Source organism: Helicoverpa armigera, chromosome 18 (genome assembly GCF_030705265.1).
Source record: "Helicoverpa armigera isolate CAAS_96S chromosome 18, ASM3070526v1, whole genome shotgun sequence".
NCBI classification, from domain to species: Eukaryota; Metazoa; Arthropoda; class Insecta; order Lepidoptera; family Noctuidae; genus Helicoverpa; species Helicoverpa armigera.
The window spans coordinates 5352477-5378153 of record NC_087137.1 but is presented as its reverse complement, the minus strand read 5'-3'; the positions used below and the strand labels follow the sequence as shown (position 1 = coordinate 5378153).

At 35.8% G+C, this 25677-nt stretch overlaps 2 protein-coding genes across 5 annotated transcripts in view; one reads left to right on the top strand and one right to left on the bottom strand.

Moving 5' to 3' along the window:
• The window catches only part of LOC110379601 (cytochrome b5 reductase 4), a 55153-nt gene extending 29476 nt beyond the window's left edge, over positions 1 to 25677 (bottom strand). Inside the window, exons 1-2 of one of the 4 annotated variants that reach the window (XM_021339331.3) lie at positions 25436 to 25677; positions 14199 to 14538 (exon numbers count right to left, since the gene is read on the bottom strand). In XM_021339331.3, coding sequence (XP_021195006.3) covers positions 14199 to 14532 — 334 coding nt within the window. In that variant the 5' untranslated portion in view covers positions 14533 to 14538; positions 25436 to 25677. Of the gene's footprint in view, positions 1 to 6684; positions 6832 to 10624; positions 11167 to 14198; positions 14539 to 16237; positions 16256 to 25435 lie in introns of those variants that run through there. The other 3 variants (XM_064039176.1, XM_021339332.3, XM_021339333.3) reach the window with 3 other exon arrangements.
• Positions 16763 to 23502, top strand: LOC110379602 (fatty-acid amide hydrolase 2-A). The gene is made up of 6 exons (XM_021339334.3): positions 16763 to 17216; positions 20357 to 20576; positions 21328 to 21460; positions 21678 to 21802; positions 22244 to 22378; positions 22671 to 23502. The coding sequence occupies exons 1-6, from the start codon at positions 17019 to 17021 to the stop codon at positions 23444 to 23446; spliced, it is 1587 nt and encodes a 528-aa protein (XP_021195009.3). The 5' UTR covers positions 16763 to 17018; the 3' UTR covers positions 23447 to 23502.

The following is a 25677-nucleotide window of genomic DNA, read 5'->3' as shown; positions in this document are numbered from 1 at the left end:
GATATTTCCACGTGTAACGCGTGGGAGGTTTAAATATAACCCTCCGTTCTGATACCTCATTATTACAATATCATTTTGTCATAATTTGTATCATTAAGGTTATATACGTAAACAACAAAAAAAAACTCTATATATATGCGACACCTTAAAAATGCTACCCAAAATGGACAGGCTCGTAATTTAAAAAGGTTTTTAAATTAGCTTTTGATGACATTTTTATAAATGTTCTACGTTTTTTTGTCAGAACAAATTGGATTTCAAGATTGCGAAGAAAAAATCAGCATGTGGTTTTGTCTACTTTCACAACGCCATTATATTCTTCCGATACAATTTTAGATCATACATTTAAAAAAAATCAGAAGTCAATACTGTAGCTTAGAGTCTGTACGGTAAACTCCATCGTATGAACATACAATAGTTTTATACAAGTCGACGAGCTACGAAAACTACGCTACGAAGGGCGAGCGGTCACGTCGGAGTCGTTCGTAGCAAGTTCATAGTGCTACGCTTATCTCTCACGACTACGCAACTTTATCATAGTTGCTCCAAATCGCGATAAAGCAAAGGTCAAACGTATTCCTACTTTAATAGAACAATACCTTCGTCTCGTACTAAGTTTCATAAACATAGGACAAGAAAAACTCGATACTATTTCCATCTTTTATGCGTCTTTATTGCTACGTGGGTGGGTCTCAATAATATCTGATCTCTCGTAGAAGTACTGGGGACATTTATAAATAAAACAGACTAAGAAGTTTATTTTTGTACTAATCTTTTATTTACGATATCGATCATTCGTATAATGAACGAATATACGCTCCAGTAAATATTTATTGGGAGAGCTAATCAACACAAATATCGTTGGCACTCGATCTCATATGACTAATGGTGAAATCCTAATGGAATTGGAATTTCGAGAGATAAGGTTGAATGGATTGACAGATGGACTGACAATACATGGAGGACTTATTGTGATCGGAATCAGTTTAGCACGAATGATCCCTCGTTTAAACCGATTAAGTGAAGATTCGCTGAAGAGACTACAATAGTAGTCCCTGGCTCTTTAATAAAGACAAAGGGACTTGGATGTGTGTGTGTGCGTGTATGTGAAGTGCTCGAGACCATAACAGGTCCGTCACAATGCAGGTACGCCTGCATAAACGAGCCCGCCCCTCTAGTTTATTAAGGTACGGCGGCATTCTCTTTAAGCCCTTTGCAAAAGTCTTAAGAGATAAAATAAAACCGCTATAGAAGTCATTAATTAAATAAGCTTAATATTTAAAGTGAATATCAGATATTTCAGAGTCTAATTGTGAAATAGGACCGTCCCTGAGGAGAGACAATATTTATTATACAGCAGAGTAATGTTTACATACAAAAGTTACTATCTACATGCATACTAAAAAGTTATGATATTTTAATTGGATTATTATTAATTGTATTGCACGAGTATGTAAACTTCAAGCTAATATTTGAGCTTTTAGTTCTGATTGGTACCTATACCTACACCTGGATAAGTTAATAACGATAAATCCTATATAAAAACGATATCGGAATGATTCTAAGTTGAAAATACATGACATTGATGCGAAAGGGTGGGGTGTGTGTGAACCCTAGCAATAAGGGAGCTTCAGCCCCGAGGGGAACAATAAACGCGAAGGTAAACGAATACATAGGTTATTTGCTGGAAGTGTAACTCATAATAGCGGTGTTTTCTTCACAAATGTGGTTGAACCCTCTTTCTGCGTGTTTAAAGAGCAATCATAACAGAAGTTACAAAGATATTATAATAAATTGTCTTAAGTTTAGATGAGTTTTTTATAGATTTATGGGCTGCAGGTTTTCTTTTCTAACTGACTTTTAGTACTGTCTTCTTTTCATACCAATATGATTTAGTAAGAAATCAAGAGAGTAATGCAGGACTTTCGAGATTTCCCTCCGTAAGTCGAGCGTTTCAATCAATTGCGTGCCGAAGTTCAGACGACAGGTATTAATTGACCTCTATTATTAGTAGGCTAAAAGCCTGTCTACATAAATAAAATAAATTGATATTTTTTTCCTTTTACCAACCACTAAACCTTTCAACAATAAAAATATCTACCCAAATTGATCCTATTCAATAAGAAAGCCTCTCTTTGACAGAAAATGTTGTATTAGATTCAGGGAAGTGAACACAAGGTATGTAGTAATTCGACTTTTATCCAATTGTAATATCCGATGTACGGAACCCACGGACAACGAGTGCTATTTTCTGCCAAAGAAAATTCGCAATAATCGTCCAATCGTTCATGTGGAAATCCGATAACAATTTGTGAGTAGACAGTGTGTACTTCGACACGTGCAAAGAAAAGATTTTTGGACCAATCTCTCAGAAGACAGAACAATGGAAAATGATTTTTCAAAAGAGACCTTTCATGTTCTAATAGGCAAGTATGAGAAATGGTTTTAATATTTTTTATTAATGGTTCGATCAAATTCGAATTGTTCCATATTGAGTACCTGTAGAGGAAAACGAGCCATCAAATATGAAATTGTTTCTATCACCTTCTGAAATTGTGACGAAATGTCTCATAAAGGTTTAAAAAAAAGAGGCGCGTATGTCCTCAAAAATTCCAATTCACTTAGCAAGACAATTGTTTTTTAAATCCAATATTTTTATTTTAAAAGTTCATAGAGCACTTTATGTGAAAAGGTGTACGTCTTAAAAGGGTTTTTTAAACAAATAAAAACTAAGTGTAAGTAAGATAGATGAAGCCATTTAAAGTTGGTCGTTGTTCTAAAGGTAATATATCTTTAAGAAAGCTTCTGTTCACTGAGTATGCAAGATTTTCGCTTAAAACGCTCAGGAAGCGGAAATTTCTAAAAGCAATTTTGAGCAATAACGTTGCAATGTATTAGAATGAAAAATGTATAGAGAAAATTTTCCATATTGTGCCGTTCATTTTATTACGTTCTAGACGTAATAAGGAAAGGCAGGCGTCGCCGAAATAAAAGCGAAATGAGACAATATGATAACTGTGAACTTTATTATTAAACGTAATAACAGCTGGTATTACCTGTAGCAACTAAATGGAAATTTCACATAACACCAGCAAGCGATAGTCCATTACTTTTTACTGCCTTGGCCGTCCCTAAAGTGTTAATAACAACTACATAAACAGGTTCACCAGCTATAGGTATAAAGCGTGCAGGCTGTGGTAGTGTCGAGGGGTTGGCAAAGATAGACCGTGTTTATCTTGGCTCCGGGAAACTTGGCGCCTTCAGACGCTGATCACAGAAATTTGTTTACAAGACAACAATGACCCATTTTTATACCTGTCATAATATCTTTTATTCTGTTAGATGGACGTAATTTGCAACCCAAATAATACTCATAATTTAGATCAGTGTGGCTTTCTTTTCGTTATTATACCGTCATTGATATCACTCCAGTTTTTCTTGGTGTTATGAAGATCAGATTACTTTTTTATTTAGATTTAGTTGTCGCGATTAACTTTTGGCACAATTCCATATCATCTTCGCCTCGGCCTACAAGTTTTAAGACGACGGACGTATTTTAGTATTGTAGAAACATTTCAATAACGTCTACGAAATGTGTCGCCAAATGTACTAACATAATGTATCCACACCTAGCTTTGAATATGTGAATAAAATATAATATAAAAAGGACTTGAAAATAAATTTTGGTTTAACTGGAGTCTTGAATAATGTTCATAACGAATAAAGTACCATTGACCCGGATCATTATTGCGATAGCGAAAACTTGACACGTTCATTTCAATATAATTGCTGTGGTTTAACATTTCCTTTCATCCTTTGAGGTTACATTTGTTTCAGTCGACTTTGGTTCCAGTCCTGATTAATTTTGGCAGAATTCCATATCATTAGTGGAAGTGGGCTTCATAAGGCGATGCCTATCTACGTTCGACACAACATCGATAGTTTTGCACATGCTAACCTGCCTATACTGTGCTACTGAATAACTTTTCTCAAATAATTCATGCTGACTAATAGGTGTGACTATCTAGAGGGTCTCTCTGTAACCGCTGCCATGAGAGGACCGGCACATATATGGAAGGCACTAACGGAGAAAATGGTGACTTTCAAGGACACCACCTTCAGTAATGTAGGAAACGAGAAGCTGATCTAGAAGGCAACAAACAAATGAAAGTCGCTTGTTGGAAAAAATAAAAGCCAACGATTTGTTATAATCTTTCAACACACATAGTATTTGATGTTCGAATTTCAACGGGGCGAAACAAAAAGCAAACGTTGCGAGGAAAAACCCTTCAAGTGAAGCCGGAAACGGAACTAACGAGCAATTTCACCGCTCAAGTTGAACCACACAACTGTTACCAACATATATGGACGTCAGACGTATATTCTGACTAGGTTGTGCTGAGTTTGTTAACGTGACCCGTATATTCGTAGCAAGTTGACATATTTGATTGCACGGCCATTGTATTCCTGAACCTAGTATGATATACGTTTGCAAACCTACGTCAGAATTTATGCATATTAATATATGCTTGTTGTTTTCTAGCTGTTGCATTGGTCCATGAGGAGTTTTGGATATACTCAGAAGTTACTACTGAAATTCACTTCAAGCAACTGCTAGGTATATAAATGTGACATTTGATGATTGATGCATTAATTTTCAGTTGAATCCCAAGTAAAAGAACTCTCATTCATCTTCCTTTTACTTCGACACATTTGTACTGCACGAGGTAAAACAGCGGCAAGTTTATTTCATGAATATTTCATAACTGAAATACAACTTTAAAACTCTCTAAAAGATTGGTTGGTGGAGCACACAAATTGAAAAAAAAATCACCAAAGCTCACTTCGGCTTTGAAATAAATCTGGATATACAGATATACAATAACTGGGTACGTATCACAACATGCCTAAGGGCAATCAAGTAGAAACTGCATATTTCAATAGTCCGCTTCTACAAATAGGGAAAGCGGCGCATCGTTCCACCTCGCTGTGACCCAATTCCTGAGCTGCTACAAATGCAAGATGACCAGCTCGCATAGACTACGTTTGCGCATAGGAACGGACCTTTTTGTATGCATAGTAGCTATTGGCCTTTACGCAAAAAAGATTGGAAAAGGCATTGAATTTTTTGTTTGTATGCAAAAGATTTTTGTTAGTTTCGTGTTTCTTTTGTGGGGTTTTTGAATGGAAGAGCAGATTCTGATTGACCTTTAAACTAAAGGGCTTAAAGTTCGTTCGGTCTTAGTTCCATGGTTCTTTGCTAGAGTAAAGTGGTTCGAAAAATAAAAAGTTAGAGCAACACTTTTGCTACTTGCTTGTTGATCTACCCTGTCTTTTTTGCTATAAAAAGAGCTCGCAAAGTTATTTGCATAAAAATGAAATTCCGCTTGCTAGACATTATATGTATAGCACCATGTCACATTCACATCACGGCTACAAAGACATTAAAACAATAGCTGTTAACTGGGTACCGATAACTCAGTTAATTTGTATTAAATTGCGAAATCGATTTAACTATCAATGGAATAAGTGGTTTGAACTCGAACAACTTGTACGTATGTCATTCAAACTGTTTTAATACACATGATTTGATGCGATTATAGGTATCGTATATCTCGATTTAATATATCGTATTATGTTTATTAATCTGGCATTGTATTAGGTAATCTCGAATTAGTAGGTACGCATGTACTGCCAATAAGATACACGTTTATGATAAGTTATCACGCGGATTCATCATTTAGCTGCAACTTAACATGATACGATATTGGTGAACATTTTGATGAGTCCAATGACGAATCACTTTCGACTAATGCCTGAGAACATGTGCTTATGTATTTGTATCAGAGCGCACCGAATCAAGATTCATTCAGCAAAACGCATCGTCACATAATATATGAACGAAATAAAATAACGCGTTGAAGCCAGCCACTATGAAATAATATTATCTCATAACGAAAAAACATCGAGACCTTTCCTCGGAAAAGTTTACTTCATATATTAGTTCCATAACAGAACTCGGTCTCGCTTCGAATATGTTATTAGAACTTTCTGTTTTCCTATCAACACGCACCCGCATGAAATACGTGAGTAATGGTCTGCGGCTCATAAAATAATTACGATGACTAAGGTGTAATATAAAATATCGCTTAATAATAATCAATACAGGCTATTAGAAAAATAAAGAGTGCCTAAATCAACATTTACCAAAGATTTAACTAAAATTTACTTGGCTCTGTGATTGAAGCAAATAGACAATTTAATATCGAAATGAATTTTCAACTTTTGATTTTGACATTCAAATATTACTCGAACTATAACTGCTATGCTAAGTCAGTGAAGATATCATATCTTAAAGTTCAACTAAACTTCAAGACAACAACAACTAGCTGCCAAAAGTTTGTAACAACAAGCGACATTAAGGAAATCAAATGACTACGTAGACTGAACATTATATCATAACAGGAACCTTACTAAAAGTAATAAATAAGGTGAAGATATTATGGTATTTTATATAATTTAATTAAACCAGAGAATTTCTTAAAGACTTGCACGCACCTGCGACACGACTTCATTTAATATTTCCACTAAAATAAATATGAAAAGACTAACGAGGAATTTAATTTCTTAACGAGTCTCCTAGCTAAATATTATTTGCATTTCGTTTATAATATTTTCACTTACCGGAATCATCTGAATCCGTATGTGAGCACTCACTCGCACGTTTCTTGGCGAAAACGCAACAAAACATTTTTAATTCCCGAGCGGAGCGAAGTGGCCGCTTGACCTATCGCTGCCAACTGTCTTGTGAGCAAATTAACAAACAATCAATAGCTCATTAAAATGCAGGACGCCGTTACTCCAAAAAGGCTTTGCTGTATTATGACATCACAGAATGATACAATGTTACTCCCTGTCAAGCACAGTTACCCACTATATTTGTACAATAAAGTGTATACAGGTACATAAAGTTACAGTTTACATAACAAGCAAATTGAGTTCTCTGAAATTTTGTTCAGAATTTGAAGTTGAGCACGTAGACATTTTATTAACTGCACTGGCGTTTTATAGTTATGATATTTGTTTTTTAATGGAAGCGCTCTAGTTTTGCCTTTACAATTTGATTTTCAAGCCGACGTTATTAACCCGTGGTCGCGAGCGTGATATTATGAATTTTGAAATAACACGTTAGCATAGCACATAGTATTCCACGTATTATTGAGAGCCGATAAATCATTGCTTCTCTTATGTACAATGTACATACATTGGTGTTTCAGGAATAAGTAATAGATCACTTTTCTATTTACTTAGTAACAAATACGTAAAGCGACTGGGCCTTGAGCAGGCTTGGTGATCTATCTTCTCTTTGTGAGAAGATGCTTATGCCAGGTGAGCACCGCCGGGTCCTCGTCGAGGCTTTGGGCGGCGGCGACCTCTCGCGTCCGGCCCTGGTTCAGGCCATGGTCCGGGGCGAGAGGGAATGGGATGCCGTCGCCTCCTTCTGCGAAGCGGTCATGCTCGAGAAGGAGGAGGCGGAACGCCAGAGAGTTCGCACCTCTCATCCCGGCCGCCGCGCTGGACCAGGTAGACACCATGGGCGCCGGGTGTCGCGAGATGACTCCCGGCCACCGTAGGCGTGGGTCTGTGGGCGGTGAGTTCGGGTGGCTCATCGTCCCTCTGTCTTTCTAGACGACAGACCCGTGTCGACGGCGCGCGTTGTTCCACGCGCTCCTCAAAGAGATGTCAGCAACCCCAGCGGGCCAGCAGGCCAAGGCCTGCCGGGGCTGCGGGTTGTTCGAAAGAGATACCGCGGCCCTGGTACATAAAAGGCCTATGACGGAACACGACGATTTTAGTCAGTAAGAGTCTGACACTCCCTCACCGCTGCTAACCCACAGCGGGAGGGGTCATTTGATGGTTTTACGTCGCTAAAAAAAAAAGGTGAACAGGGTAAATTCATGTCATGATTATAGTTCCGAAAAATAGGTACATATTTATTTAAGCACAGTATTTACACCTAATTTGAGCAGCTTTTGTTATGATGTAATTGCGGTCGACAAGCCCAAATGATTCAGCGTTCCCATTATCCAATTTTGCATTTCAGCAACATGAATTTATGGATTCTGATTGCCGCGCACGTCAATCTGTTCTATTAGTACTATACATATTAGTGTATGTTCAGTAATGCTTGCTAACCTATATTGAATACTGTTGTTCAAATGTAATGACGTTGTACGACACCCGTGGGACCTTCTTGTGACCACTTAAATTAATTATAGCAATCTTTTAGTAGATACCATTACTTTTCCAGCGAATTCGTTCGCGTACGTATCGGACTAAAATAGTTTAGTATGTAGACAAAGCCTGAATGTTCGCTTTGGTTGGGAAAACTCTCAGGTACAGTAATAGCATATAATTGAGTTAAATAACTAACTTTAGTTCGGACAGAAGGGAGCGATGTTAACAGAACAAAATACCGCCCACACAACAATTTAGCTCTAATCGTCATTGCGATTCGTATAAAAGCCTCCTAAATAGAGGGATTATTGGAATTGTGTAGTTTATTTAGCCGTTTTCATTAATGAAAAGGTCAACCATAAGTAGCTATTGGAAAATTTCCTGAAAACATTGTGAAAGAGAAGAATTTTCCACTAGTATACTTCGAATAAGAATTTAAGCTTAACCATATTTATCATTTAATCCCATTTCGAGGGAATCACGGCCTTGGTACAAATACGTGAGCGACGCTTTAGCTACGATACAGGCATTTGAAACAGTAATGTTAATACCGTAAGTCGCACCCTTACAATAAAAGTCTACGTGGGTATTGGTACACAGAAGGCCAGGTAGTGGGTACCGTCACCTGTCACGTAGCACCGCACCATGAGTAATAAATCGAGGCCCCATCATTTGTCTCAATTACTTCCACCTTAGCTAGTTGAAAAACCTTTGTGGATGCCTTTTCTTTTATTCTTTTCGACCAGCATTTTCTTGTAAATTAAAAAGTAACCCACTTTTTCAGCGTCTGAGTTGTAGCAGCTACATTTTAGAATTTTTAAATACATTTTGCATTTATTCATACTTTTAATGAACATGTGAACCTCGTAATATTTCAACGTCAACTATGTTTTCTAAACATAACTATATGTTTTTTTTGTAACTTTCACTTGGCCTTAGGTTAACAATGCGAACCGAATTTAGGATCTCATTACGTCCCTGACAGTGTGACCTTCTACTGGATTTACACTATTCGTCCCAAGATGCTATCGATTCCAACGATAGCTTTTTTATCTCGAAGAAAATCTTGTCGACAAAAAACTGTTTTGAAAGGTATCCTTGAAGAATAAGAAATATTTGTAAGAGAAAAATCATCAATTATGCCCGGACGCTGCCCATGGGTCTCCGAAATTGCCTCCTCATTTTATAATCCGTAAATAAATCACTCCTGTTTGTTGAGGACGCTTTTTACGGATATGTTTTTATTATCAGGCTCGGCCCGCGAACAATGGCCAATGACTTTCAGTTATCAAATTCACGTCAAAGTTGTTTAGGGTTAAACCGGGACCATTGTCTGTTTTGAACATTTGGTCCCTACTGTAGAAAGTTTAAGACATTTTCGTGAATGGTACGGTACACGAGTAATGAACTCGTGAAACTCAATTCTCATCAAATTGTCAAATAGTAATTCCAAAACTGTTACTTGGACTTTTGGGAGAAAGGGTTCTTGATAATATCGAAGTGCTATTGTACTCTGGGACTCTATGGTAACGTTAACTGATTAATTAGGTATATCTGCTTCAAAGAGACCCTTTAGTTCAAAGTTACTTGTTTGAAGTAACTAATGGAACAGGGTTTGTTATAATTCAGCCAATACATAGTTTGTACATTGTAGCGAAGTTTGACGAAATAACTTCTCAGTATAAATTATTCGGATCAAATGTTTATTCTTCTTTGTGTTGAAGTAAGGAGTAGTTCACTGTTGTCTTTTCATCGCTTAATCACTATTAGAGTCAGAATTTAAATACGTAAATAAATTGAGTACTGAGCGAAGAAAATTTATTTGTATACAATTTAAAATAAGGCTTTGACAGAGATAACGATCTTTGAAGTGGAGTTGAGACCCTTGTATAATTGGTTAAATTGTTTGATGGGCCAGTTATATTTTTGAAGACAAAGTGAGCACTATAAGTAACTTATTTAGTACAATGTGACCAATCTTTTGATATTTTTGGGTAAGTGTACATATCCAAATTACATATTGGATTTATAACAATAGTATGAATTGTCACTCCTGACTGTCCTAATGGGCAATAAAGAGACCCATGTGTAACAATAAATGTTTATTTAATGATATAATCGAGATAATGGCCAAGATAAAATTAAACAAACGCGACATTCCATTAATTAGCGATAACGAAGAACAGTTATCTAACTTTTAGCAAAATAATGCGAATTTTCCATAACATAAGTACCTCCCACTCAAATACATTTTGAGTAATACTGAACCGCGGTAAAAGCTCAATGGACAAAGAACCGCTTATCCATCGTCCCGCGTTTCATTGGATTTATATCCATTTGGGTTTAGAGCAAATGGTTTTGTAAAGAAAATGAGGTGGAAAATAACCTGATGTGTCGGGGTCGGGGGGTCGGTGCCTCTGTCTGCCGTTCCACCAGCAGCCACAACACGGCATCCCGGGGCCTCACACCACCACTATTGTTTAACTTTGTCTTAGCATTATAACATGTGAAAGAGTTTGCCAACAAAACAACAACCTATTCAAGTATTGTCCTTCACAACAATTGTTCTATTCAATACAACTTAACATTGTAAATGCTGGAAAACTGTTTCCTTTTAACCGATTATCTGGAGCTTTTATAAATTCACAAAATATTTATTTGTGTATGGGATAAAACTTTTCCCTCGGAAAGTTTCAATTTATTAGGTCTATAACACGCAAAGTTTTTGATTCTTTCGACAGTTTATCATTGTTGTCGTATGAGATCATTAATAGTGAATGTAGAACACGCTAGTTTACAGGCATAGGACATACTAATTGCCACTTCACTTCACACGGTAAGGAAACTAAAGCGAATTAGTATCGGCATTGTGGAACAAAGCGGCACGGGACGCGCCCGCCCTCCGCCGCGTTCTGCGCTCAACTGCGGAATATGAATGAAGTCGATGAGGGTTTCTCATTTTCAGCGTCCTGAAAAAAATTGCTAAATCCTCATGTTTATTGGGGTCCCTTGAAGGCCAGGTTCAATGAGGGCACTTGTAACCTTCGCAATTGCTTATCAACTCAATTGCCACAATATAGTTCAATATCACGGAATATAGGCCGTAATGACGAAATAGTGGCCAATTCACACTTAATCTTGTCGAGTCTACTACGTTAATCTTAATAATGGGGAAATGTAGCGGCGTGGCATTGTTTATAAGGAAACTCACCAATCAATTGTTCTACTTTCCAAACGTAATTTAAGCATAAATGCTTTAGAAGACGAACGATCTTTTACCAGTTACGTAGCTTTAATTGCTAAAGTTGTATCAGTTAAATGGAAACAGTCACGAATATCGTTAACTTTAGAAGGTCACAGAAGGAATGGATGGCAAAGTTAGCAACGTTTGTTTATTTCCTTTCGAGGGAGCGGTTACTAAAAACAATATATTTTCTCTGCCCGTGCCAGACTTTTATATTCCCTAAATAAAAGCTTTTAAAAGGTTAATGAGGTTTTTGGAGTATTCACAAACGCCGGATTCAGCTTACAATATTTATTTACGAAAACATTTTTTTACGATTATCCCAGTTTTCTTGATAAGTTGGTATGAAAACGCGTTTATATTAGGCCTAGAAATTGTGGCGAACCTAATAAAAAATGTGCCTACCAACATTTTTATGACAGCTAAATTTGATTTCGTACTCGTATCAATGAAAAACCGCAACACATGATAGATTCTTGTAAGATAAAGCCGTTAACTTCACCTATGGGCTATCTTGTCAAAACAATGTTTAGAATACAGTTCCATCCACATCTCTTTCACAAAATCCGTATTTCTACACGAGAGGTAACTTTAAATCAAGTAAATAATGTATGTTTTACCAGATTGCATTACAAATGGAAGAAAAACGAAACGCGGAAAGCTTTACTCAAACCGATTTCCACTGCGAAAGTTTTCAAGCGAGTGTAGGAAATGTCGGATGGTATAAAGAGTATTAGGGTTATATTATGTATTTTTCTAATTAGCAACACCAATATTCTTGTGGAAGCCTTAAAGGAAATGTGACGTCACAACTCGTGTATTAGGGCGATGGGCAATCAAGCCCAACTGACAACTTTTACGATATCAATAAATTATTATTACTGACATAATATTTTATTTATTAGATAGAAAAGATATTGCAAAAGATTATTTTGTTTGTAGCACTCTTAGTTATAAACAACATATTATAGGAAAATTACTAAAAGTAATGGAATTTATTGATTAAGTAGCCACTCTAGAAATGTTTTGGTTACGTTATAAACCCGTTGATAGGTACTTCGACAAATAATCCGCCATATTGTGAGGATTACAATGGACAGATTAACTGAATAATTAATACTAACTGATACTGTATGCTACAGTACATTTACAGCGATCATTTAGATATTCAATCAAATTGGGAATCTGCATACCACTGTCATGGTTTAATTGGTTTCATTCAAGATCATTAAACTTTTAAGGACATGGTTATCTAATTTTTTACAGTGTGAAACTTTCTTAACAACCATACGCATCATAAAACGTTTTTCGAGAACGTGTGTCAGTAAACCCACGTCTAGCTGAATCACTAAGCCTAAAAGCTTTGATAATGTAGCTTATAGGAGTAATAAATAAAAGAGTCCTACAAATGGCCTAAGAAAACACCCTTCATAATAGAAAATGTCCTACATCCCAAACTAAAGACGCCAGATTTTTATCACTCGGTATTAGGGTCGAGTATTAGATATAGAAAGATTTACCAAAGTCTATATAGCATCGTAAGAGGGTTAACAGTAATTTTATTTTGATTTATGGAACTGTCAAAGGTGACACTAATTCATCAATTTAAGCAGATTAAACTGTCAGTTGAAGGATTACGAACATTTTAAACTATAGAATCGATGTTTATGAAAAGCCCTTTCTAATAACAAAACCTCAAAACTTCGTCCAGTTTAAGTTATACACGGTGTTAAAAAAGTACCGACTTTAGTGATAGGTTTAAAACCATGAACTTAATTAAACTTCATGGTTTAAAACCGGTACGTTTTTATGACAACGTTTTAATGTAGCGTAGGTTTACCTAATTTTCAGGTTACCTGTAAAATGTAAATAATCTTTACACGACACTGTTTCCAGTATTTATGAAAGTTCACATACCTAATTTTAATTATACTTAAAATGAAGATTAATATTAGGTCAGGTTCTGATTTCATTTTTAATTAAACAGATTTTAGTGAAGGCCAGCAATTGTTTCAGCTTTAAATTGTGAACAAAGAGTGGCGTATATACTGAACAAGTTAGGTGCTGAAATAATTCACACATACATAAGTTCACTAGTAAATATCCCCAGAACACATGAAACAGAACGAGAATAGAATACAAAATGTGATGTGTTTTATTAAGTTTTGATCGGAAATGTGATTTAGTGAGTAACGTGTGCTTTGAATATTACATTTGTGGAAAAAATTGAGTTCGAATAAACGCGTTTCGTAAAATCTATTCATAACTTGATAAACTGTATCGAATTAGATAGCGAAGGTGTCTTAAAGTGAATCACCAACAGTAACACCTGCTGCGAATTAAATAAATGTAGGTACCTATAGGTAGGTTATAATAGGCAGTAATAGATAATCCTGGTTTTTGTAGGTACTAGTTATATGTATAAATTACCACTTGCGTGAAAAATAGACATGACTAATATTAACGGAATTTCATCAATCGTAGGTAAGTACATAGGTACAATTGTCTGTCCCATGTCCTTGAGATAACTGAAAGCAGCTTATGAACAATACCTATAGACTATCCACATAGTTACAACTAATCTTCCATTATACCTACGTTAAGCTCGCTTACAAGGAAAATCGCGCTATTGTCTTGTCTATTATCATTTCGATGCTAATCAACAACGAATATGGATACTAATTGTGACAGTCATTTGTTAAATAATATCACTTACCGGTAGCCGAGCCGCTGTTCACCAAGGAGTTGTTAGTTGCAGCATTTGTCGTCACAGGCTTCGGGTTCGGGTTAAGCAACGAGTTGGTCGACGACTGGGAGGAATTCTTCACGCGTGGCGACGATGGCAATGATAAAGGAGAGGATAATCTTAAAGGTGACGTGGGAGTGCCCAAATGGGATGGAAGTGACATCTTAGAATCCGAGGAAATCATGGTATTTGCCTTCAAAGATATATCGGACTTTTCTTCGGAAGCCTCGGGAGTACAGAGTACGGTGGGCAATGACATTTTAAGGGAATTGCCGGTCTGCTCCCTTTCTGGTGATTCAGTCATGTTATTCTGAAATGAAAGAAACGAAATATTAAAAAAGATTACAGTTGAAATATGTTTCACTGTCTGCTATGGTTCGACGTACGGAGAATAAAATTAAAAGTAAACAGATTTATTTTTTAGCTATTTACGCTGCATAGTGCGAAAGCGGGTGTTATTGGGAATAATTAATAATATATGAAGGTGGTAACTGAAATACAGTTTTCAGTATAACAACAAACAGAGGGTTGACCTCGATATAGTTTCTTTGTTCTTTTAAAATAAAGGATATTATTTTGACACGTTGTTTACATACTTTCCAATATTGTTTACGTCGTTAGAGAACAAAGCGATGTCTGTATTTAACAGACATTTTAATATTTGTTCAGGGGCGGATTCAGCCCTTCAAATAGGTTATGGGAATGTCGATTAAAAAATTACATACACAATTACACGTATTAAATTCAGGTACATGGGACAGTACCCCAAAGACTGAAGTATACGGAAGTACTTAGGAAGAGTACCTACATAAGGACATAAGGGATGCATATAAAGGAGTACGTAAGAAGAGTACACAAAATAAGTGTATAAGGAAGTACACAGGACGAGTTAATAGGGAAGTATATAAATTAGTAAATTAGTGAATACAAAGGAAGAACACAGGGATACTTAAAGAAGTAAACAGAGAGTGTATTATAATGAGGTACATAAGGAAGAACACAGGGGTACTTAAAGAAGTACATAAGGGAGTATATAACGGAATTTATAGGGGAACACATAAGGGAGTATACGATAGAGTACCTAAAAAGAAGAAATAACTGTGACATCATAAGAAAATTATGGTTGTGTGTCCACAACGGCCGTTCCGCCACTGAATTTGTGTCTGAGTCTGATTTGATATCCTATATTAATACAGCATCATCAACGCGCCTTTCAGTCCTCTGAAGATATGAAAGTAATATCTATTGTCTTCTAAAAATTACAATCTTAATTACAAAATATTTTGCTTTTGATCCTTATGAAAAGCTTCTTCAACAATGATGCTAATTATCTACCAACCATATATTAAATCCTACAAGACGATGACACAGTAAGTATAGGAATAAAATATTGTTTTTCGAAGCAGGTTTGTTTTCCATATTTAGTAGATATAACCGGTATTTTAAGAGAAAATTATAGCATAAATAAATGCCTTATTTAGTTAAGGGCAACGACCTCACTACGGATACTTTTGAAACCTAATATGAGATCTTTGGTGGACGCTAGTGATCAAAGGGTGATTAAAGTAATGCTTATTTATGAAAATTCGGGACTAAAACGATACTATGTATAAATAATAGATGGACGGGAGATGATGATTCGTATAAAACGATACCTTTGTACGAATACGTCTCGAATATTTATACGAAATTTTTTAAATCTTTAATGTTATGATTATTTAAAATGGGATTCGATTGTAGAGAGGTCCTTTGTAAGGTTCTCCTAAACAGCAGCATATTCAGATTCTGCTTCAGATGTGGTTCGCAATTTGAATAGGTAGATCCTTAATTCATCAATCTACATTGTAGAAAGTAGTTCACTGCGACTCGACAATGTTTTAATTTTATTATATTTTTCAATTATTCTGGCCTGAATTGAATAAAATAATAATTGAACAAGTCAAGTAATCTAACATCAAAAAGATAAAAAGATTAAAGACATTAAAAACTTTTCTAAAAAGAAAACATACTTAACTGACTGATCGCAGACTGACAGAACGCAGAGAGACTTCTATTGACAATTGAATGTCACCGTTAGTAAAACTTAAAAAATACAAAAAAATATCCTTTGATCCTTTCGATTTGTCATGTCAATTATTAGAAGATTGATACTGAAAATTGGCTAGTGCCTGAAAAAATTGGTTCAAAACTTGGGTAAAAGTTTGCTTCCCACCTTCTAAGGAACTAACCTAGTCACTTTAATATTTTAGACCAAAAATAAACCTCTGAACGGCTCTGCACTTTCATCGACTAATATGTTAAGACGATTGATAACCTTCTTAAAAAAAAATCTCAACCGTAAATCCCACCAATGTGGCCAAAAACCATTATGTCCAGAAAGTGGCTTTCATTATCAATTATTAGACACACGAATACTATTTCTTTTGCGTCGCGTATAAAACAGTGATAAGCAAAGAACGTGCATTGAGTGGACTGGCCGGCGACTCGGCACGCGAGTGAGCAGCGTAGGAGGAGGGCCGAGCGCGCCGCGAAGCCGCCGCACTCGAACTACTGCGCCAGAGCGAGACAGAAGTACCCACGCAGATACAAAGCTGATGTGTCCTCGTCCTCGGTTTATATCGCTCATTCATTGAGTTGAACAGTTCGTTTTATATGAGCGGCACAGGCGTTGTCGCAGGTTGCTCGCCGTCAAAACTTATAACATTGTTTTCAAATAAAGTGTGCATTAGAACTACGGGCGGTTCTACAAGAAAAGTTTATTAATAGAAGTGATTTAAACTTAAAGCGAACATGTGTAATGGCCAGATAGAGAGACCTATAGGACTGAAGTTGAGAGTGGCTCATACTGTGAGATTAATACTAGCGAGTATTGGGAGATTCATCTTCAGTTTATACTATGGAGTTGAAGGGGAGAAGATACCGCCGATATACGATGATATCCTGAAAGAACCAGCTATTACAGTAGCAAAGAAAATTCGGAACAAAGAGGTAAGTTTGAGTTGTGATACTTTCTACAGAGTACTTCCATTCTGGAAAGCTTTCAAAGGCTTGGGATACTGTTAACGTTGACCAAAACAAAAGTTGATGCACATGACACATAGTAGACGAGAAGTAGGTACAAGTTTAATAGCTAATGATGTAATATTGAAACAGGAAGCACATGATGCACGTAAACTAGTGCGTGTATATCTACGTAACGAGAAAATTGAACTACCACAAGTTGTGTAAGACTAATTTCAGTGTTCAGGGAATCCGGCAATATTTGTGTTCCGAATTCATACCTGTGTGAGTGTGTGTGTATGTAGTTCAATGTCATGTTTGCTCAACCCGATAACAGTATCCATGTGTATGGATGCAAGGCACTTAAAAATATAGTTTTATAACAAAACGTTGATATCTTTAACGCACACTGGCTAGGTACAATAATAAAGTCCAAACTATAAAAATGGTTACTCATTATGCACGCTCTTATCGAGAACTAGGAAAACGATTAGATTAGGTGCCTACTATTGCAAATGTACCTTCAGTCATTACGCATTATTGAATGTTTGTAAATTTCCATGAAGGAAAAAGCTTTCTGTAGTTCAGATTCTAACATATTTTGTCACATTGTTATTTTCCTGATATGTTTATTTATACATAAGTACTTAAAACAAAGCCATTATTTCAACATAAGTAGGCTTAAGTCGAAATGCTGAATGACTAAGTACTTATTTACTAAAATGATAAAACAATGGTGATTCAAAGTTCACCAGCTAGTTTTTATTATTTTATGTAAATTTTTCATTAGCATAATTATTATCATTCGGCTGTTCTAGGCGCGTGATAAAACTAGTTCCACGTAGAAACATGCCTGTTTTATTAATTTATTTTATAGCCCCATTACTCATAGATTTACTTAGGTATGTAGCTACGTGTAGGCAGCCAAACACCAAGTTCAAGTAATAACCTTGACATTAACCATGACGCATCACAAACAGTCTTACATAATTTAATAACGAATATTGTGATGCAGATTTAACTTTAGATAAAAATAATGAGCTAGATATCGACGTTGATAATCGAAATTTATTTAACGGTAAGGGACAATCGCGTTAGATAATAAACGAAAAATATCACAGCCGGTTTATCAAGGCTCAAACAGGTGTAAAGTCAACGAATTAATGTCTAACTGATAAAGTACCTAACACAATTGTCTCTGTAAGAATTTAATAATTATGATAATATCAAGAGCAGCCGTACTAATTCCGATAAGGAAAAACTTGTTATAAACTTGTAGTAGGTACAGGAAAATCTTTAATTATTTTTTTAATCATGAATATAATATAGGCTTTTATGTTAACAATTTTTGTAGAGAGGGAGGTCAACTAGGTACTTGTTATTTAAGAAGTACAGCTTAATTGAAGGATACAACAACAAAAATAATACGGGTAACGCGGCTACCTAAAATTGGGGTATAAAAAACGAATTAGATCAGGCTATGTCCAGGTTGCCATGCAATTTAGGCGGTTAGGAATGAAACAATGTTGCCTCGTGTATTTCAGTACAAGGTCAGTGGCTAAGTGAATCTACTGAACAACGGAATTATTCATAAGTCTTTGAAACAAATGCTAAGATATCATCAGATACTAAATCGGGGCTGAAGTGTTTAGTGATTCGAATTTTAGGATGGCAACGTTTCTCTGAGCCCTTTCTCCGATCTTTTCCTCTTTAAAGAGTCTCTTATTTTAGCAGTTTAATTTTAAGGAAAATAGGAAGAAGATACCCTCTCTCATTTGAACTATGTCCAATTAATTGAAGTACGTAAGAGTCTTTGCTACTTTCATCAAAATCAAGTAATCATGATTTTGTCAATTTTGCAAAACAGTCCTTGAGAGATGTAACAACAATAAGAACCACACTATGCTAGGTATACAGCATACTTGTATCATTATACTTTTACATAATGAACAACAGGAAACTGTCACCTTCCTTATGTAGATTGATGAACGATGTAGCTAGTAATTGTCAGTTTAAATAGACTCACAATGCAGCATAAATTGGCTGTAAGCATCACGAATTGAATAAAACGTAGTCGCACTTGGCAGACGGAAATCTAGATGGTATAACTTCTTCATAGTGTGAACCTAAACCATTTTTTTTTTTTATAAAAAAATATGCACGCGGTGGAATTGAGAAACTTGCTCCTTTTTTAAGTCCGTAAAAATATAGAATTGGACGTGTCAGTCATTTCGCTTGTCGTCAAAAGTTGTTCTGGGAATTTACCTGAGGTTTGTGGGCCATTTTATAACTGGTTTTGAAATGTTATTCACATGTCTCTAAGTTCTTGGTAGTGTCAACTGGGAGTCTGGGACTGGGAGCATCGTACAGTCTATTGATTCAGTGTCCGTCTTGATACGAACTAACTATACATAGAACGACAGTTTCTAGATTTAATTTAATTACGGCTATCAAGTCTCGTTGCTCTCCAGTGATGCGTTCAATACCAATTACAGATAACTTTACGATTTAGTATTGAAGTCTGTTGGACTTTGTTATCTTCTTGTTTCTCTTCAATTTCGATTGTTCAACTTGCGGCAAACTTTTAGAAAGTTAAAAACAATACTCCTACTGTAAGCTGAAGATAATTTGTGGTTAAGTGCGAAACATTAAAGTTTGTAATTATTCTGTAACGACTGTCAGGCTTCGGATCGAAGTGGCGACAGCTCGCCTTAATTCCTAACTTACAACAACACTTTACAACAGTCGTTAGCGAAAACATAAAAGCTTGACGTAATTATCTTTTGAATTGTTATTCGTATTTAAATAAGTTCCTTACCATGAGGAAATACGAAGAGGTGGTATAACACTATTAAATAGGGGCATTATTAGAGATCTATTCTTATTACTTCTAGCAACATTAATAGTGTCCAAGCATATCTTAATCTAAATCTGAAGAAGTAGTTAAAGGCAGGCGTAGGATATAAAAATATCACAGAAAACGCGTTCTAAATAAATCAGAATATTGACAAAATCGTTGAAAGCTTGTAAGATTTACCAATACCGTATGAAACTATTTTACGATACATTGGTAAATCTATCGTATGAAGTCATACCTATCAACTATTTTTATACTGGAATATTTACAGATTACGAGCGTGGAAGTATTAGAAGCATGCATCAGGCGGATTAAAGATGTCAATTCCGCACTCAACTGCTTCGTGGAAGATCGATTTGAAGCGGCATTAAAGGAAGCACGAGAGGCCGATGACCTCGTCCGAAGCGGCACGAAGACGGTCACTCAGCTAGAAGAGGAGAAGCCCTTCCTCGGCGTTCCCTTTACGACTAAGGACTGTATAGCCGTTAAAGGTACGTTAATATTGATAAAGGGATACAAGGATTAACGTTAGACAGAATAAGAGCCCCTTGCTTCAAAATTACTGTTTCAACACAATATTTTTCTGGTTTATGGCAATTTTTATACTGGCATAAATTTCATCGACTTCCGTAGAGTTTATTTTTAGAAGTTGATAAATAATCGATTTGGGATTTTTTGTCGTAGTAAAATCCTATAATCAATCTTTGAAAAAAATACCGAAGGCTATGTGCATGCAATTTGGTTTTACTGTCGCAGTAACATGGCAATATTAGCTTTTATGGCAAGATTAACTTTGCTGCATTGCCAATCACCTAAGAGTATATAAAGGTAGAAACCCGCTACACAGAATACTGTATAAAATGGTTTAGCCAGTGTCGGCCGATAACGTCTTTCATTGTTACTCAGGCTTATGTCGGCATTGGACAATGGTAACATCTTACAATGCATTTCGCCTCAGTGTTGCCTGTTGCAAGATTTATGTGACAAGGTAACACCTTGTCTTCTGGCAACATGCCGCAAATTGCCGTTATATCCAAAGGCTAGAGACAACTTAGCATGCCTCAAATTGGCAAGATTATTTAGATTACAGCATGGGGAAAGCTGGCATAAACTCTGTTTTACCCACAATTCAAACATGGTATGGTTGTTTGTAATCGTCGTATAAAATCAGCACTGTGGCCCAGTTTAACAATGCTATTTATTGGTTTGCATTTAATGTATCTTTCGTATTTGAAATTCCAGGTTTACATCAAACTGCTGGTGTTGTTCTCCGCAAAGATGTGATTGCTGAAGAGGACAGCGATGTCGTCATGTTGCTTCAAAAGAAGGGCGCCATTATCATTGGGCTTACGAATGTACCTGAACTTTGTATGTGGTAAGTCTACTCCACAGTTATTTTAGCTCATTCAGTACTTATATAAAAAGAAAGGATTATCTCTCTAAATACTCATAGTTACAAACTATCTGATACATATGATTGAGTGTTATAAATTGCCATCGAAAGCAGTAATTATTTTATCTGAAAATTCAGCACGGAGGATCCATTTGAAACATTTTATCACTAGTTTTAAGATCCATATTATTGATTCCAGGTGGGAAACACACAACCATATCCATGGCAGAACCAACAACGCTTATAACACCACAAGAATTGTTGGAGGTTCATCCGGAGGCGAGGGGTGCTGCCAATCTGCTGGAGGCAGTATATTTGGCATAGGTGTGTACAACATACAATCATTAGATACCTTACATTCTTTTGGTGTTGCTTGTTACACATAATGATTCCATTCCTAAAATTTGCTTGCGTGCGTAAATACTGATGAATTTAAGACTATCCTTCATTCGTATAGTGTCGATTCTAAGTGAAAAGCCTCAAAATTATTTCACGGATGTTAAGGAATTCGTCGACCTGTTTTCAGTTAAAATAAACAAATGTTCAAAACATTCCCTTGGCACGAAAAAGCGTAGCTTTATGTTTAGTTTTATATATGCAAGTAATACGTGTTTGACGACAGTAATTTCGCTAATGTGTTACATTTACATGTTATCACTTAGCAACCTGTAACCAGAATGTTTGATCGATATTTTTTTCTGCTTGTATTCTGCGTTCCTTTTCTTTTTCGAAATGATGAAATAAGGTAATAATGTTGTTTTACAGGTTCCGATATTGGAGGTTCGATACGAATGCCTGCTTATTTCAATGGCATATTTGGACACAAGCCATCTCGTAACATCGTGTCAAATAATGGACAGTACCCGATGCCGGAGTCAGATTTGCTGGATTCATTTTTAGGTAAGTGTCAAAAGATAAGATAAACTATAAAATGTAAAGTAGCCGAGAACTGTATGACGTTAACCATTTGACTACATTCCATTTATTGCTTGGTTTATGTGTATACATAAAGTAGGTAGGTGTGACTTCACACACACTGGTAATGTGTGTACCTGCTTAATTCGTTCCATCTGCACGTAACTAGAGGAAATTGCACAAAACAGCTACCTACTTATTTGATAACTTATTGTTTCATTTTCCCAAGACGCTTATGTTGTGATTAGTATATTTACTTTTATACAATATTTTACAGGTATTGGCCCGATGACAAGACACGCTGTGGACTTAAAGCCTATCATGAAAGTTATATCAGGACATAACGCCAAGAAATTGAACTTAGACACGCCAGTTGATGTCAAGAAACTCAGGTATTTTTACCAGTTTAGTACTGATGCCCCGTTAATAGACCCCGTTGATCCAGAAATCATCGCAGCAATGAAAAAGGTCACAGAGTTCTTCAAGAAACAATATCAAATAGACGCTGAGGAGAAAAAGATACCCCTCATGCGTAAATCCATGGCCATTTGGTTTGCAAACATGAAAAGTACGAAGCGGTTTGGCGAATTTATAATGAATAATGACAGTATTGGAAGTATCTTATTTGAAATGCTGAAAAACATGATTGGGCTGTCAGGAAACACATTCATTGGACTGTTCACGTCACTTTTTGACTATGGTGGTGTGGATATAGGCAGTGAGAGATACAAACACTATTTACAACTACGTGAGGATCTTGAGAGGACTTTTTCAGAAATGCTTGGTGACGATGGCGTTTTCTTCTTCCCTTCGCATCCCACAACAGCTCCGTACCACAACGAACCGTTACTCAGACCGTTCAATTTTTCATATACGGCCATAATTAACTGTTTAGGATTACCATCTACGACGGTTCCATTAGGGCTCAGTAGGGAAGGTTTACCTATTGGAATCCAAGTGATTGCAAACCACAATCAAGACAGATTATGTTTCGCAGTTGCAGAAGAATTAAATCAAGCATTCGGAGGTTGGGTAGAGCCCCAGAAAGCCTAATTTTTATACACAGATCACAATACTTTTTGTAATTATTAAAATATAACATTACTAAAGTGAGAGTTTTAATGGTAGCTTGAGTGCGGTGTCCGTATTTGTAGACTTTCTCTGTTTTTTCGGAATTACGAGAGCAAACGGAGACAGCTGTGCGAGGAACATGGATAACAACTTATGCTGATCGGTTTGTGTAATCTTTCTATGGAAATAAGTTTCATTATCTTAGCTTTTTGGCGAGAATTTTTCGGAAAGTGATTTAGTACAAGCTATACATAGTTATAAGCTTAAAAGTAATACCTCGTAACAGCTTTTTTAATAAGTTGGTTAACAATTCCATTTATTTTGACTTATTTTAACAGAATGAATGTCAGTGATCAGAATACATTCTGTAAACTTATTATCATATTTTGCTATAGAAAAAAATTTAAATACCAATAAACTACGTATATGTTTTCAAAATTTCTGTTTTATTTATGATTAAGGTACCTAAGGTAAAGTGGCAGGTACGATAAGGGTGACATCGAAGGGGGCTGATAATCTTTTCAGTCATCATCCTTATTCCCAATAAGCGTGATGAGGTATGAAACATTGACGTCACACGAAAGTTTAGGAATAATATAGGTATTTATTGTATAGCCAAAAGATTGTGCCAATTAATTCTGAAAGCATCTTATTTTTAGAATGATAAACTAACTCAACATTTCTTAATTCACCAAAGGGCAAAAATCCATTCCGATTGGAAATCCTAAAAAAGAAACAATGATTTAATTGATTGAAACTTTAATACATGCTATTAAATTACTATAACAAACAACAGAACATTATTACATACAACATTAGGTACATAACAAATTAGTCAGAACCAGAAAGGCTGTCAATTATATTTAATATTTGAGCTCTCTTATATGAGGGGTTAATCTGTTCATGCATATCACAATTGGCAATCTGTCCTGTGTGATGGGCGCACTCGGCTAGACGTTCGGCATTGCATATGACATGGACTCCACAGTCATACCCATTGCTTTGTTGCAAACATTCTTTGGTCACAAAATTGATGGTATCTGCAAATAGATTTCAAAATTAACATTTGTGTTGAAGAACAATTTTTAAATTAGTATCATTTGAAAAATTTTGTATTGTGCTCATTTATCAACAGTATTTTTACAACTATGGTTGCAGAATTTTTGATTTGATAGAAATGCCAATTAAATAGTTATGGTATATAAGCAACTGGTTACTCACCCTTGGAAAGATATGGTATAAGATGACTGGCAAGCTCCCAAGCAGGTTTGTGATTGCTTACATATGATGAATCCAAATGAAAAAAACACCTTTCTGGTTTTGAATAAACAAGAAGACTCCAGTGCGAGCCACCGGCCATGTCAGGCGTGTCATTGTCATTTAGTGCAAAGAACACAAACTGTTTCTTACTAACACCAAGAGGTTCCAGAAATGTTCCTATTTCATCTTCACGAACCATCTTTATACACTGAGTCACTTCTGGTGATACAAACAGTAATTCTTTTGCATTTTTGAATACATTCTCCTCCAAGTATTCAAAATAAAAAGATATGATAGTATCATTCAGCCAGTGTGGTCCGGTCAAAAGTTGAATATCTGACTGATGAAGTAATATACTATGGTAGCTTAATACAATTGAAGTTTTTGCCATTTTCTATTTATTTTATGTAATGATCTTCAGTTACATCAAGCCTCTAACATTTAATGCTGATACGATCTGGTAAGCAAGAAAATTAACCCAAAATTAAATTAAAAGATTTTTCTGAATGTATTTTAAATACAAGCGTCCGTCAACAACGAGGGTTTAATAATTTTCAGTCAAATACCTTTCGCAGGCGCAAGGGGTTTTCCAGAAGAAAAACATTAAATAAATAATAGCTTGATTTTAGATATAAACACAGTAGAGTTGACGTTCACTAGTATTTGTATTTTAATTAATTTTATGGTAGCAAAATGTGTTATTGAACTTACCAAAGGCTGATTTATGCGAATTCATTTATTTGTGTCACTTTTTAAACAATTTGGAGCATCACAAAATGTTTGTAAACTATTGCTTTCCCGTGCTATATTTATTTTGACGATTTCATAGCGAATTAGATGCAATATTACAACCTATTACTCATTACATCGAGAAAATCTTGGGTCTTGGACTATTGGACGTCAAAACGTCAAAGCAACTAAAAAAATCAAATGTCATTGCGATATCTGACAGC

What these genes read in the sequence shown, in the direction of transcription:
- LOC110379602 (XM_021339334.3), top strand. Translation starts at nt 17,019, where the DNA reads ATGTGTAATGGCCAGATAGAGAGACCTATAGGACTGAAGTTGAGAGTG. An exon ending in GTACCTGAACTTTGTATGTG is followed by an intron (nt 21,461 to 21,677) that starts GTAAGTCTACTC and finishes TATTGATTCCAG; the next exon opens with GTGGGAAACACACAACCATA. An exon ending in TTTGCTGGATTCATTTTTAG is followed by an intron (nt 22,379 to 22,670) that starts GTAAGTGTCAAA and finishes AATATTTTACAG; the next exon opens with GTATTGGCCCGATGACAAGA.